General features: G+C 44.7%; 1 protein-coding gene across 4 annotated transcripts in view; it reads left to right on the top strand.

Moving 5' to 3' along the window:
* TTC17 (tetratricopeptide repeat domain 17) overlaps positions 1–13,428 on the top strand; it is a 2,246,693-nt gene that overhangs the window by 343,470 nt on the left and 1,889,795 nt on the right. For all 4 annotated transcript variants that reach the window (XM_069623328.1, XM_069623332.1, XM_069623330.1 and 1 more), the window contains one exon: positions 3,142–3,253. In XM_069623328.1, the coding sequence (XP_069479429.1) occupies positions 3,142–3,253 (112 nt within the window). The remainder of the gene's footprint in view (positions 1–3,141; positions 3,254–13,428) is intronic.

Below are 13,428 nucleotides of genomic sequence, written 5' to 3'. Positions count from 1 at the left end.
GGGTCTTCGATAGCTTAGGCTGGAATTTTTTATGGTTAACATTGGAGACTTCAGGTTAACGGACAGCTCACAGATAGCATCCCCATACATAAAGGGACTTGTCAGGGGTGCTGTTATCTCCGCTAATATTCGCCATGGCCATGGAGCCTCTAGCACAGTTGATAAGAATGGACCAAGGGGTATCCATGGCAGCAGGTGGCGTGCAAAAGATAGCATTATACGCGGATGATGTCTTACTGTTCCTTAAAGACACGACACTCCTTTCCCAGAGCCATCACATTATTGGATAGTTTTGCAAGGGTCTCGGGGTTCCACATTAATTATGTTAAATCTACAACGCTTAGGACTGTGCGCGGTTAAGGGAATGGGGGTATACGATACCCACTAAAATGTGAGCAGAAGACAATAGAATTTCTGGTGGTGAACTTAACTACGTATGAGAGGTTATATGGGGTTAATATTCCGGGACTGCTAAAAACCTTGATTGGGGACCTCAGGAGGTGGGACATGCAGGAGCTGTCGTGGTGGTCTGCACTGATAGCGGCTATAAAAATGTCTATACTGCTGAGGTTTCTTTATGTAATAGGCTCTCTCCCGATACGGATTCCAAACTTGGCGATTAAAAAGAATCTGCAGAAAGAAATCATGCGCTTCATCTGGAAATGGAAGAAATCGACTGTGCCCAGAAAGGTCCTATTCCACCCTCCAGCTCTGGGGGGTTAGAGGGGGGGCTTAGGAGTCCCGGACTTTAGTTGATAGCTAATGGCAGCACAGGTGGCCCCGATGCTTCAGTGGCCCCAAGGGAACACCCAAACGGGTGGTCCAGCATAGAAAGAGTTGTGACTAGTTTACCTCTCGAGAATCTAGGCTTACTGACACCAGAACACAGAGGAGTGGGGGGGCACGCTACTAGATGACACTAAGGCCACCCTCTCGTACTGGGACAAAGCGGTGCAGGGAAAGAAAGTTAAAGTGGGTGGGGGGGAGACCGACTCACACAATGGCTCATAACCCTGACTTCACACCCGGAATGCAACCCAGGTTTAGGACACAGTGGGGGGCGGGGCTTCCTCTGACAATGGGAGACTTTTACTCAGGTGGGGCCCCTTTGACATTCGAAGATTGTACAAATAAATTTCAGATACCAGAAAGCAAGCGGTTTCACTACACACAGATAAGACATTGGATCTCGAATAAAAAAAGTAAGAGAGCAACAGAACTCCACTAGCGCTGGAACTCACAATTAAAAGACAGGACAACAGCGAAAGGGGTTTCGAGGCTGTATCAGTTGCTAGATAGGTCATGCTCGGGAGAGGTCCTGCCGTGCATGCTTAAGTGGGAAAAAGATGTTGGGGAACCAATTATGAGTGTGGGATCAGATTTAGCGCCGGGCATTGAAAGATTCCAAAAGTATGCCAGTCAAGGAAGCAGCTTATAAAATGTTTTTGGTGGTACAATGCGCCACAATGCCTACATTCCATCAACCCAGACTATCCTTCAACATGCTGGCGGGGGTGTGGACAGATTGGGGAGCGGATACACATGTGGTTGGCATGCCCTCTGGCAGAGGTGTACTGGAAAGAAATCCTAAGCCACATCAAAGATATTACAAAGCTGCAACTACCCCTTAAGCCAGTAGTGTTATTATTGGGAGCCACCGCAGAGGGTAGTTAGGCTGCCACAGTAAGTAATGCCGCACATATTACCCATATGTTGAGCACGGCCAGGATCACGCTAGCGCACGCTTGGAAGAAAGAGCAGGGGCTGATGGTAGCCATGTGGTGGGTGCGGCTGTGGGGAGTGATGGTTTATGGTCTTTCCATCGATGGAAATGAATCGAAATGCAAATCCATCGAAATGCTATCTTTTACATGTAAAAGCGCATTTCCATTTGAAACCAGTCCATCGAATATATAAATGGACAAGTTTAGATGGATATGGACTTTTAAATGTAGAAAAAAATAGCATTCCGATGCATTTTTTTTTTGTAACGTTCAAACGTTACATGGAGCTGTCCAGTGCTGAAATCTTCAAAGGATGTTGGCACTGGCCAGCTTCATGTAATGTTGCATTTTTCTTTTTGTTGGGGGAGGGGGGTGTTCCCTCCTAACCCCCCCAACTCCCAAAACACCCCACAACCCAAACCAAGCCCTAACTCTAACCCTTGGCCCACCCCTTACCCTAAATCTAACCCTTGGCCCACCCCTTACCCTAAATCTAACCCTTGGCCCACCCCTTACCCTAAATCTAACCCTTGCCCTACCCCCTACCCTAACCCTTACCCTAGCACCACCTTTACCCTAATTCTAACCCTTGCCCAACCCTTAAACTAACACTAACCCTAAATCTAACCCTTGCCCTACTCCATACCCTAAATCTACCCCTTGCCCTACTCCATACCCTAACCCTGATTTTAAATTTAAAAAATCCATCGAATTTCCATCAAATTTTATTCAATGAAAATGCATTTCGATGGAAAGTATTTTCGTTGAATGGAATTTGATGTAATGGTCTTAGATGCCTTGGATTTCGATGAAAAGTCCAGATACCGGGAGTGATGGCTATGGAGAAGTTGACTGCTCTGGCTAATGGCTCATACCAAAGGTTTCTTGTGGTTTGGGTTCCATTTCATGAATTTGTCACAGAGAGGAAGCAGGTTTACTTTAGGCCAACATTGCTTCGTAATTTCTCTTTTCTATGATAACAGGCGGAGGTTTAAGAGCAATGGTTCTGCTAGGTAAGAATACCCAAGTGCACAGGTAAAAGTAATGTGTTCTCTTCAACCTATGTTAAGAGGTTAAATGGAGGAGAGACAGGGGGAGGGGGTGGGCAAGGGGGAACTGACGGGAGTTATTCAAATGTTATTGGCACAAAGGCTGGATATTGCAAGAATGGAAACGAAACATATCAACGCATGTGTGACTGTGTTCTGAATTGTAATCGTGTCTCCCTTCTAATAAATAAAGTTAGTAAAAAAAATATTTATTGCTCATTTTCTGTTTAGGTTCATTTTGTGGAATCGGACCACTAATGGTCTCCACTGTATTGTGCCTTCATCCCACACGATCATCTGCAAGCTGCCACTTTTATACGTAATTTTGCTGAGTGATGACGTGAGTTTGTGTTTTCTGTTTATTTCAGCCCAGAAGATTATGTTGACACCCAAACTCCTCTGCCAATATTCTTGGGAAAGCCAGACTGCACAAAGATCGTAGCGCTTCCATACAGCATCCATGCATTCCAGCACCTCCGGGTTAGTTTCGCACCCTCATTGCATATTCTAGGGGTTGAAGCTTCCTCTGGCGTTACAGTAGTGTGGGCATAAGGGATAATGTAGTTAATGACTCCATGTTTGATGGCTGTCCTGCAATATGCAATTTATCGGTGTCCTGGCCTTTTTCCCATGCTCTGAGATGGTGTCCAGTGAAAGGGTCGAATTCAAAAGGGTTGAATACAATACATTAGACTCAAAAGGACCGAAAAAAATGACCAAATGCCTTTTTTTACATGTATTTTTTATTTTTGGACTTGGTATAGGTTAAAATTGTCGTTTTCGGCCAAAAAACAGGCATTTGGGGGCTGGGGGGGGGGAACCCCCTAAAAAAAAGTGCATTCAATGTTTTTTTTCTTTTTTCGGTCCTTTTGATTCGAAACAATTGCATTTCGAAGCTTTGTATTCGATCATTTCACCCTAAACCCTCTGAGATCCACTGTTGCGAATGATGCTTATGCTTTCCTTTCCGTTGACTCCTGCTCCATCACATTGCTGTGCCCTGAGGTAGAAGATGAGCATGAAGTTGCTATTGGAGTTAGAGTTCTTTTTTGCCAACAGAACCGGATAACGTTTCCTTCTTGGACTGCAATTTGCTTTTTACCATGACTAATGATACTGACAAATAGGCATTTTGGACCTCTTTTTAACATAGTGAAGATGAATAATCTTGCAGATTGTAACTGTTAAGACAGACTTCTCTTTAGGCAACTTTCCCTCCATATACTATCGACCCTCAGACTTTATGCTTTTGTTTTTGAACCTGTCCTAACTTTCTACAGGGAAGTGAAGGCTTCCACTCCCCTGGCCTTTTACTCATTTTGTCATGGGGACACTGATCAGTCCTTCAGACTATGATTACTGGGAAACTGGTTTCCTTTTTCCCTTTTTACCCCTTTTGGTAACAGTGCACCCAGCAATTTACAAAGCATTGCAGTGGGGATACTTTTGTATCACCCTATTACACTTGGGATTTTTGGTTAATTTTATATGTGCCTAAAGACAAGATGGTGGCAGCAGATACATTTTTACCATTTGTGCATTTTTTTAATGTGCATGTTCGGGTATACAACGTATGCCTACTAAACGCGGCTGGTAACCTAAAATGGCCGTGCACAAGAATTTTCGTTTGTCCTTGGCCTAAATTGTTTTTTGACCTTCTCTGGTCAGGAAATCCCATATACGGCCATGACCTTGCCCGGAAAAGTGTGTGTGTGTGTGTGTGTTTTTTTTAGGATAAGAGGACTCCTGCAGCCGTATCCTCAGATCAGTGTTGGAGCCAAGAATACTATGTAGAAGAGCAGCTGACTGAAGATCTGGATGACTCCTGAAGCAGCCTGAAATCCCTTCTTGCGCTTGGCCTGGTGCAGCCTTGCTGGTCTACCTGATCTGCGAAGGTCCTGAGCAGTTCTTCAACCTTTGGACTGGTGGGACCAACCAGTCTCGACTCATTCTTGAGGATTCAGCTGTCCTGAACCTTCATAAGTGTCCCTAGACCACACAGTGGACTGACCAGCTCTCCAGTGGGCTACCTCTGTAGAATCGTCGCTGTTCAGCATTCCTTCTTCGCAAAGGGTTGCACTCTGTTCCTGGAACCAACCAGAAGAATCCTTGCACCCACAGCTCCTGGGTATCTTCTACTGGATCCAATGGGAAAACTTACTTCCAGCAACCTCCCAACCTCCCCGTCGACATACCTAGTCACCTGGGAAAATCAGGGTAAGGGGAGGATGGAAATTGCAACACATACACCTATCTAAGTTCTCCTTAGAATAAACTTTGATTCTTAGATTCCATCACTTTTTGATCGTCCAAGCTAAAAGCTTGTATCAGAAAGACAACAATAACATTTTACATACCTGTCGCTTATTGAATATCTTCTGGAACATTTTCACCACCACAAGAACTCTTCCTACATCTGTACCATCTCCAAAGAAGTTTTGACTTTTGGGCAAAAGGCACCATGCATCATAGGGTTTGGACTTTTAAAGTTGGGGCATCATTCCTGTGAACTGGTTTCATTCTACTGCATCACTTCTTACATTGTTTTAGTTGTCTAAGTTTTTGTATGCATTCCTAAAAACCTAAACGTGACTGTATATATGTTTGAGAATTGAGCATTGTGTGATATTGTTTCCTGCTTGATTCATTTTCCTAGTGTCTTTTTTTGGGCCTATAATAAAGTATTTTTGTACTTACCGGTCGAAAATGAACTATTTTGTGCTTCACTGTGTGGAGTCATTGTGGACCCCTGAACCTACTCACTTTCATCTGAGACTCAGCCTGAACTGCTCTATGCTTACCTTGATTGGTTTTGGCTAACCTCTTAGAGTTCCCCTGTCCACTATAACTAGGGTGGCCTTCTAAACTCTGTCCATCTAGCCAGATTCTCGAAATCCATATCAACAGTGACCCCGCACTACCTTTTGTCCAGCTGTTAAGTTTGATTAGAAACTGCATGTTCAATTATTTTTTTTTTTGAGAAACAGAATCATTGAAAATTCTACTAATTAACTGAGGCGCATGCTTCTGAGGTGCTCCAAGCAGTTAGGCAGCGGATGCTGTAAGTTTTACCGGCACTCCTGAGGCGGCTTAATACAGCGTTTGTGAGAGACGACGCCTCCGTCACCTGGTGTATTATTTAAACAGACGGTGCAACGCTTCAGTGAACTGCTACTGAAGTGCTCCAGGCAGTTTGTCAGTAACGGAAAGTGGCCCAAGTCAAACAAGGGGGACAAAATGATGTGCCAGGAAAGTTGGGAGGGGGCGGGTGGAGGGACAAACACCCTAAAATTACACCCATGCGGGGTCCCAAGTTTTGTCAGGTTTCCTAATAACCCGTTGACTTAATCATCTGACGCCTCGATGTAGCAATAAGTGGCTCTGCAGAAGCGTACATAGTAAGTTAAACAGCTTTTATTTAAAAGTATGTACACACTACGCAGTCTTTCAAAGCCCTCTGATCAAACGATTCCCGAACAAATGTTTGAAATGGCGAGAGCTCTCTTAGCCTCCATCACCAGGAGAAGCTGGGAGTGACCTATGCATAGATATTCTCTTTCGGCAACAAAAAGCCTCTAGGAAAGTTACATATGTAAAGATAACATCTTTTTGTAATGGTTCAGTGAATGACGAAGACTTTGACATCAGAGTCGGGGGTCGTGGCTCAAACACTTTCATCACACCATCTAATAATTGTGTAGGTGCACAAAGGGAATGGGGATAATTTAGATGGAAGATGCCTACAACCGCCAACTTTTTTTCATGGAGATATAGGAGGATGACCGTGACCGTAGTGATTGTACCATAACTTTGTATGCCTCCACCCCCTCAGCCTCGGTGCACTTTGTGGCCTCGATCCCCTTTAAAACTCTGAGGGGTGACCAAAGCAGCAGTGCCCAGACAGCACTTGGAGCACTTAATTACATATCAACTTTTGCATCATTGTATGAGTAAATTAACAACCTGACAAAAGGGAAAATAACCGCAGTACAAACTGACGGATATGATCAATGGGTGGTTAAGATGAATGACGTTTTGTGCTCAGGCAATGTTTCTAGGAAAAGTGTGTTGGAACGTTGAAAGGGATTTGGTTAACACCACCTTGACCGACACAAATCAGAGCAGTGCCTCTACATGCAAAATTGCATGCAGAAACCTCATGGCAGGACTGAATTCAAAGGATGTCGCGATCACAGACAGGACGACACTGTATACAGCATCTTAAGGGGGGGCATGAGGTTCTGCTGATGATCGGGACCATCTGAGGAATACCTGCCTAGAATTACGGGTCCCCCTTGTGTAAAGAATAATACCAGTCACTTTTATTACATAAGGCAATTTAGCCTTAGCATGCTATTCGTGGAGAGCGTATGGTGTACGACGGTTTAATCCTCAATAGATCAAACATCGACTCCCTGTTCTCAGAGTTGCCTAACCTGCACGCAATCTCTTCTAATGAGATAGACAGGGATGAATTAATTGACCCAGTGCGCACCAATCTTGTCAACTTAAATGTAAATTTATCATGGTGTACGCCATTCTGAGGAAATCTATAACTTTGAGGCAATTGTGCCTTGCACGTTCAGAATAGAACTACCAAGCAGAAAAGCAGGCCACAAAGAATAACATGGCGAGTACAGATCGGGGCAAATAGCTGCTAATTTCTACTGCGGACAGTAGTAGGGATGTTAGGGAGAATTCTCAGAAATTTGCTAAATCCTTTCTACATTCGAGACCCCAGCTCTTTTGCTGGACATTAGGACTTTTAATTTGTATCTGGAGAGAGTGAGACCTTTCCCTTATTTTTCTGTGATTTGAACTCTGTTTCTCTTTTGGTTTTGGAGTCTGACAAACTCCATAGGCGGCATCATTTTACATTGTCACACACTGCACCTTCAGTGCAGTGGCACAGGGAAGTCTTTCAGATTGCCTAAAGGTTTAAATACTGTCTCTGGGTTAAACTACTGTTTCCAAGTGCAGTGAAGTGAAATTGACTTTACTTAAATTTGTTACATTCTAGACCCAGCACACCCCATCTTACAATAGGTTGCTGGAGGGGTTACCTAGTATCCCCTTTTGTCTAGTTTCTCATGTAACGTTTGTGTTACCCTTTCTACAATTAATGGCTGGTGGCAGTGGTTTACTTTTTCCTACCATTGTTTGTTTCTACTGCGGGCTGCAATTGCAGCTGCAGTAAAGCACCCATGTGTGCCCATTTTGTCAAAATGGCCCTGGTCGTCTTAATTTGCCATTTCTTGTTCGAAAGGGCATTCTTGAGATTTATTCTGCTCGCCAAACCAGGTTTGGTCCCTTTGTTCGTTTTATCTTTGGTGGGGATTCACTGGTGAAACCTGCCTCTGGCTCCAGCGTGTCTGGCAGGGCAGGAAACTAGGGAGGATGCCAAAACTCCCTGTGCTTAGTCTCCTTGGTTACAGGAATGCACCCAAAAGTGATTGGCTGGCTGTCCTTGGAGGACAGCCGCCCTGCTGTGTGAGTAACAGCTAGGCTGCGAATGAATGGGAGAAACCTGCATAAAAGGCGAAGTCTTTTAGACAGAAGGCAGAGTCGACCACTGGACGAAGGAATCCGAAGAACTTGGAAGAGATGCTTGCTGCAATTCCTGGACCGTTGGTTTGCCCGGTGAAGCCCTGGTGCAGTGCTGAAGCTCCCAATTCGCCTCGACTAGAGAAGCCCTGCATATGGGACGACTTCTCCCTTTGGGTTGGTGGAACCAATCGACCCCAAGACTAATTAATCTGAAAATCCTCTTAAAGCTGGCTGTACTTTCATTGCTGCTGCAGGAACCGAGTGCCAGGGAGCGGAACACCAGAATTGAGTGCATCATTTTTAAGTCAGACCAGAGCTCCAGGAAGATCCTCTGGACTCCTCAAAGCAGGACTAACCAAGCCTGAACCGCCTCAGAGTGCTGGACCCCAGAAGCAAGGTAAAGGCAACAAGGTATCAGAGAGTTGTGGTGGTGCTATTCCCAAGAAGTTGAAATCGCGAAGTGCAGCTGATGTGAAGTTAGCCCATTGCTGCTGCTGACCTTTCGAAAACATAGTGTAGGAGTCCCCAGACGTCCTCCCTCTTCCCTCTTGTCCCCATGACTGAGGCCCAGGAACAACAGGATCTGCCATACTACAACAGTAACAGAAGCCAGCTAGAACCAATTTCTTCAGACCTAAGGAACTGTAAACTAAGGGGTACTTACTTTTCACCATGTAACTTGCTAGCTCTCAGTTGAGACTTGCCTTTGTTAGCTCTTGCAGAGTTGCTTGCAGCTTTCCCCATCACATAACTCCCAGCTGGTGGCCCAACAGTGATTTCATTTTCAACAAAAACTCTAACATTGTGCAAGACCTTTTACTTCTACTACCTTCAAGAAGAACTTCCGCTCTCCTATACTTTGCTCAATTGGCATTGGCTGTCCTGGCTCCCTGATACTCTTCTAACCTCTGACTATGTTTTGATATGTCTCTCCAAAAAGTCACATTCTTTACTTGTGTAGCTAGGAAAGGGTTAATCAACATTGCATTGGGGGAAGGGGTTCAAAAGTGCTTGCCTGTTTGAGAAACTTGTTAACCATTGTTTCTTACTCTAACGTTTTCCTTTTGACACCAAACTCAGTATTGCTCTAAATGTATCAGTGATATATCAATGTCCACAGTGTCCTAGTTAGACTAAGGGACAGGAGGATTTAATCCAATCCTGGATGAATCTCCTTACTCCACTCGGTCATACTTTCTGGAGAGACCGTTTGCATTTTGGTGATTACACCCTGACCTGAACATTCTTTTTCAATTGTTGCCCACCTTGTTTCACAGTCCTTCAGTTTCCTACTGATGAAGCAGATGGGGGTGTTCCCTGCCTTTCTTATCCAGCTGACTCAGAACTGCACCTATTCCTGTGTTTGAAGCGGCAGTTTGTACAATAAAGGATTGGTTGTAGTCCGGAGCTCTCAAGACTGGAGCTTGACCAAGGGCTTTCTTAAATCCTTCAAATGCCTTGGTGCACACCTCATGCCACCTGTAATTCTTGGGGAATTTGAGTCACGTTCAAGGGAGAAGCTATGGTCGCATAGTTCTCAATGAAGTTTCTATAGTAACCTGTGAGACCTAGTAAGGCTCTCACTTGGATTTGAGTTGTAGGGGTGGCCCAGTCTTGTACAGCTTGTACTTTGCTAGGCAATGGCCTTATTTCACCTTCTACCTCATGTGCAAGGTAGACCGCTTTACTCTAACCAATTTGACACTTGCTTGCTTTTATGGTGTGATGGGCCTGTTCAAGAGCCTGCGAAACATATCCAAGGTGCTCAAGATGCTCTTCCCAAGTGGGGCTGAACACTGCAATGTCATTCAAGTATGCCATGCAGAAGTCCTCCATCCCATTCTGAACATGATTCACCAGCCAGTGGAATGTAGCAGGTGCATTTATTAGTCCAAACAGCATAACCTTAAACTGGTAGAGGTCTCATGGGGTAGAAACTGCAGTTTTCTCAATAGCATGGCCTGTCGGAGCTATTGCCAATAGCCTGATGTTGGGTCAAATGTACTGAGGAACTTAGCTGAACCATGTTTGTCCACTAGCTCATCTGTCCTAGGTAAAGGATGGGCATCAGTCGTGGTGACTGCATTAAGAGCTCTAAGGTCCACACAGAATCTCAACTCCTTGGATCCTGCCTTTGGCACTAGCACAACTGGACTAGCCCATGGACTTGTAGATGGCTCTATTACCCCGAGATCAAGCATCTTCACGACCTCTTCCTTTATGTGGGTTCTTACGTGGTCTGACATTCTGCAACCCCTGCTTTTGACAGGGAGACGGTCACCAGTGAGTATATCATGCTGGCCCCAAAGGTTCAAGCCTGCTGTCTATGATAAGAGGGAGGCAAACTGATTGAACAGAACTTTGCACTCCTGTTGTTGCAGAGGCAGATCAGAAGAGAGATTGACAACTCCTATTTTTCCATCTAAAAGCTGTCCTCTGAGAAGGTCAGGTAGAGGTTCACTCGCCTCCTCCGCTTGATCAGATGCTAATAGCAAAGCTCCCAGTTCTTGTCTGGATACATATGCCTTTAGGCGGTTTGTGTGAAAGACCCTAGGGGCCTCCTTGGGATTGCCCAAGTCCACTAAGTAATTGACCTTTCCAAGTTTGCCCACAACCTTGAAGGGTCCAATCATTTTGTCCTGTAAGGCCCTCTGCCTTGTAGGTACCATAACTATAACTAGCGTAATCTCCACCATGTTGGCCTTTTGCTCATGCCTATGATTAACCAGTCCGACCTGCTTTCAATTTATCAGAAGCTTCTGTCATCATTTGTGTCATTCTCCTTTGGAGACCTAACACATAGTCGGTGACTGTCACTGGCTTGAGGGAAGGAGCCCTCTCCAGCCCTTCCTTGATTAGTGCCAATGGACCTCTCACCGGATGACCATAGAGGAGCTCAAAGGGCCTGAAACCAACCCCTTCCTGAGGGACGTCTCTATAAGCAAAGAGAAGGCATGGCAGTAGAAGGTCCTACTTCTAAGGGATGCCTCTAAAGCACCAATCATGCTCTTTTTAGTTCTATTAAACCTCTCCACCAACCCATTGGTTTGGGGATGGTAGGCTGTTGGGAACTTGTAGGTCACTCCAGTTTTTCCACATGGCTTGCATGTAGTGGGACATAAAATTGGTCCCCCTGTCTTAGATGACCTCCTTAGGAAAACCAACCCTGGTAAAAATACCAAGGAGGGCCTTAGCCACTGCCTGAGCAGTAACAGTCCTCATAGGTATGGCTTCAGGATACCTGGTGTGTATTTAAACAAAAGGAAGGAACATATAACAGACTGCATCAACACAGTATATATCCTCAGACAGCAATTTCTTGTAGCAACCATGAAACAAATATAGGCTGCATTGTGTTCTCAATAATCATCAAAAAGCAGTATTACCAAAAATATCATTTTAATATATTAATCACTCTTTAGCACAAGAAATGCACTCATTTGTTTTAAAAAACATATACACATAACAGTCATATACATCTTAAAATCATGCCACCTCAGTGTACAGAATTAAATGCCAAAAATCTCATTAGCACAACACAACAATGGCAACTTAATTGTTCACATTTCCCATTGTGTGAACCAGCCCCAGGGCTGCCATTGTTGTGTTGTGCTAATGAAATTTTTGGCATTTAATTCTGTACACTGTGAGGTGGCATGATTTTAAGATGTATATGACTATGTTATGTGTATATGTTTTTTAAACAAATTAGTGTATTTCTTGTGCTAAAGAGTGATTAATATATTAAAAATGATATTTTTTGGTAATACTGCTTTTTGATGGTTATTGAGAACACATAATGCAGCCTATATTTGTTTCATGGTTGCTACAAGAAATTGCTGTCTGAGGATATATACTGTGTTGATGTAGTCTGTTATATGTTCCTTCCTTTTGTTTAAATACACATTATTTATCCTCGCTTAGTAGGAGGGAATATCATCAGAACGTGGGGGTTACCCCTGTAGAAAAACTATCTTCAGGATACCTGGTAGCATGGTCTACCACAACCAATATAAGTCGGTTGCCTGAAGATGTGATGGAAGAATCTAGGGGAACCAACAATGTCAATCCCTACCCTCTCAAAAGGTACTTCCACCATTGGGAGGGACATCAAGAGTGTCACGTTCTTGGCTCCACTCTTACTAGAAGTCTGACAAGTGTGACTGCTTCTACAGAATTTATGTACATCAGACCCCATCTTGGGCCAGTAGAAATACAGAGAAATCATTTCCCTGGTTTTCTTAAAACGTAAGTGACCAGCTAAAGGAATCTCGTGCGCTAACTGTAGAAACTGAGGTTTCACCACCTGAGGCATTACAAGTCTTCGGTAGTCCCCTGGGGTAGACTCAATAGGCTCACTGTAAAGGAGGCCATCCTCCCAGAACAGCCTGTGCTTCCCTGGCTCTTGCCCTTCGAGCTGGGAAGCTGCCTGTTTGCGAAGTCCTTCAAGAGTAGGACACTCTATTTGACCTCGGCTGAAGTCTGCCCTAGAGGGTCCACCTTCTGCAAAGTGCGCAGCTCAGGGTGGTCTTTAGGATCGAGATCTCCAACATAGGGAAGGGCTTCTTCCAGCTCTGTTACACCAGTAGCTGATTCACCATTCTCTGGTTGTTCCTCATACTCAGCCTCCGCTGGTGGAGGCGGTCACAGGTGTGACCTTGGACTGTCCTCTCAGGAATGTCCTTGTTCTTTGAGCAGGTGTGACACCGTTCTTCTTTCTTGAGACCTTGGGTTTCCCCTTTTTCTCCTTCTTTGTCATAGAAGTAGAAGGGGGTCCTTCCTGTGGGCTGGAAGTAATAGGTTCCTCTAACTTCCTCTTGAGTCACCTAAAGTTGCCTCTGTGGCCAATCTAGTCTGCTCCTGCTTCCTTTTACTGGGAGGCCTGGGGGAGCCTGATACAACTCCAAGAGTCTTTGTCATTCCCCCACAGGACTCTCCCTGGCACCTCATGTTGTACACTGAGAGGAATCCTCAGTCATATTGTTGCACTGAATGAGAGCTGGTAGTCTAGGAATCATCCGGAGTGGGCCTCCAGTAAGTTTAGTAGGAGCCTTAACAACATCCTCTGGCTTGAAAAATGTTTCATCCACTACTGTAATGCTGGTCCC

Source organism: Ambystoma mexicanum, chromosome 11 (assembly GCF_040938575.1).
Source record: "Ambystoma mexicanum isolate Mex_15411 chromosome 11, UKY_AmexF1_1, whole genome shotgun sequence".
Lineage (NCBI taxonomy): Eukaryota > Metazoa > Chordata > Amphibia > Caudata > Ambystomatidae > Ambystoma > Ambystoma mexicanum.
This window is presented reverse-complemented; position numbering and strand designations above follow the sequence as displayed.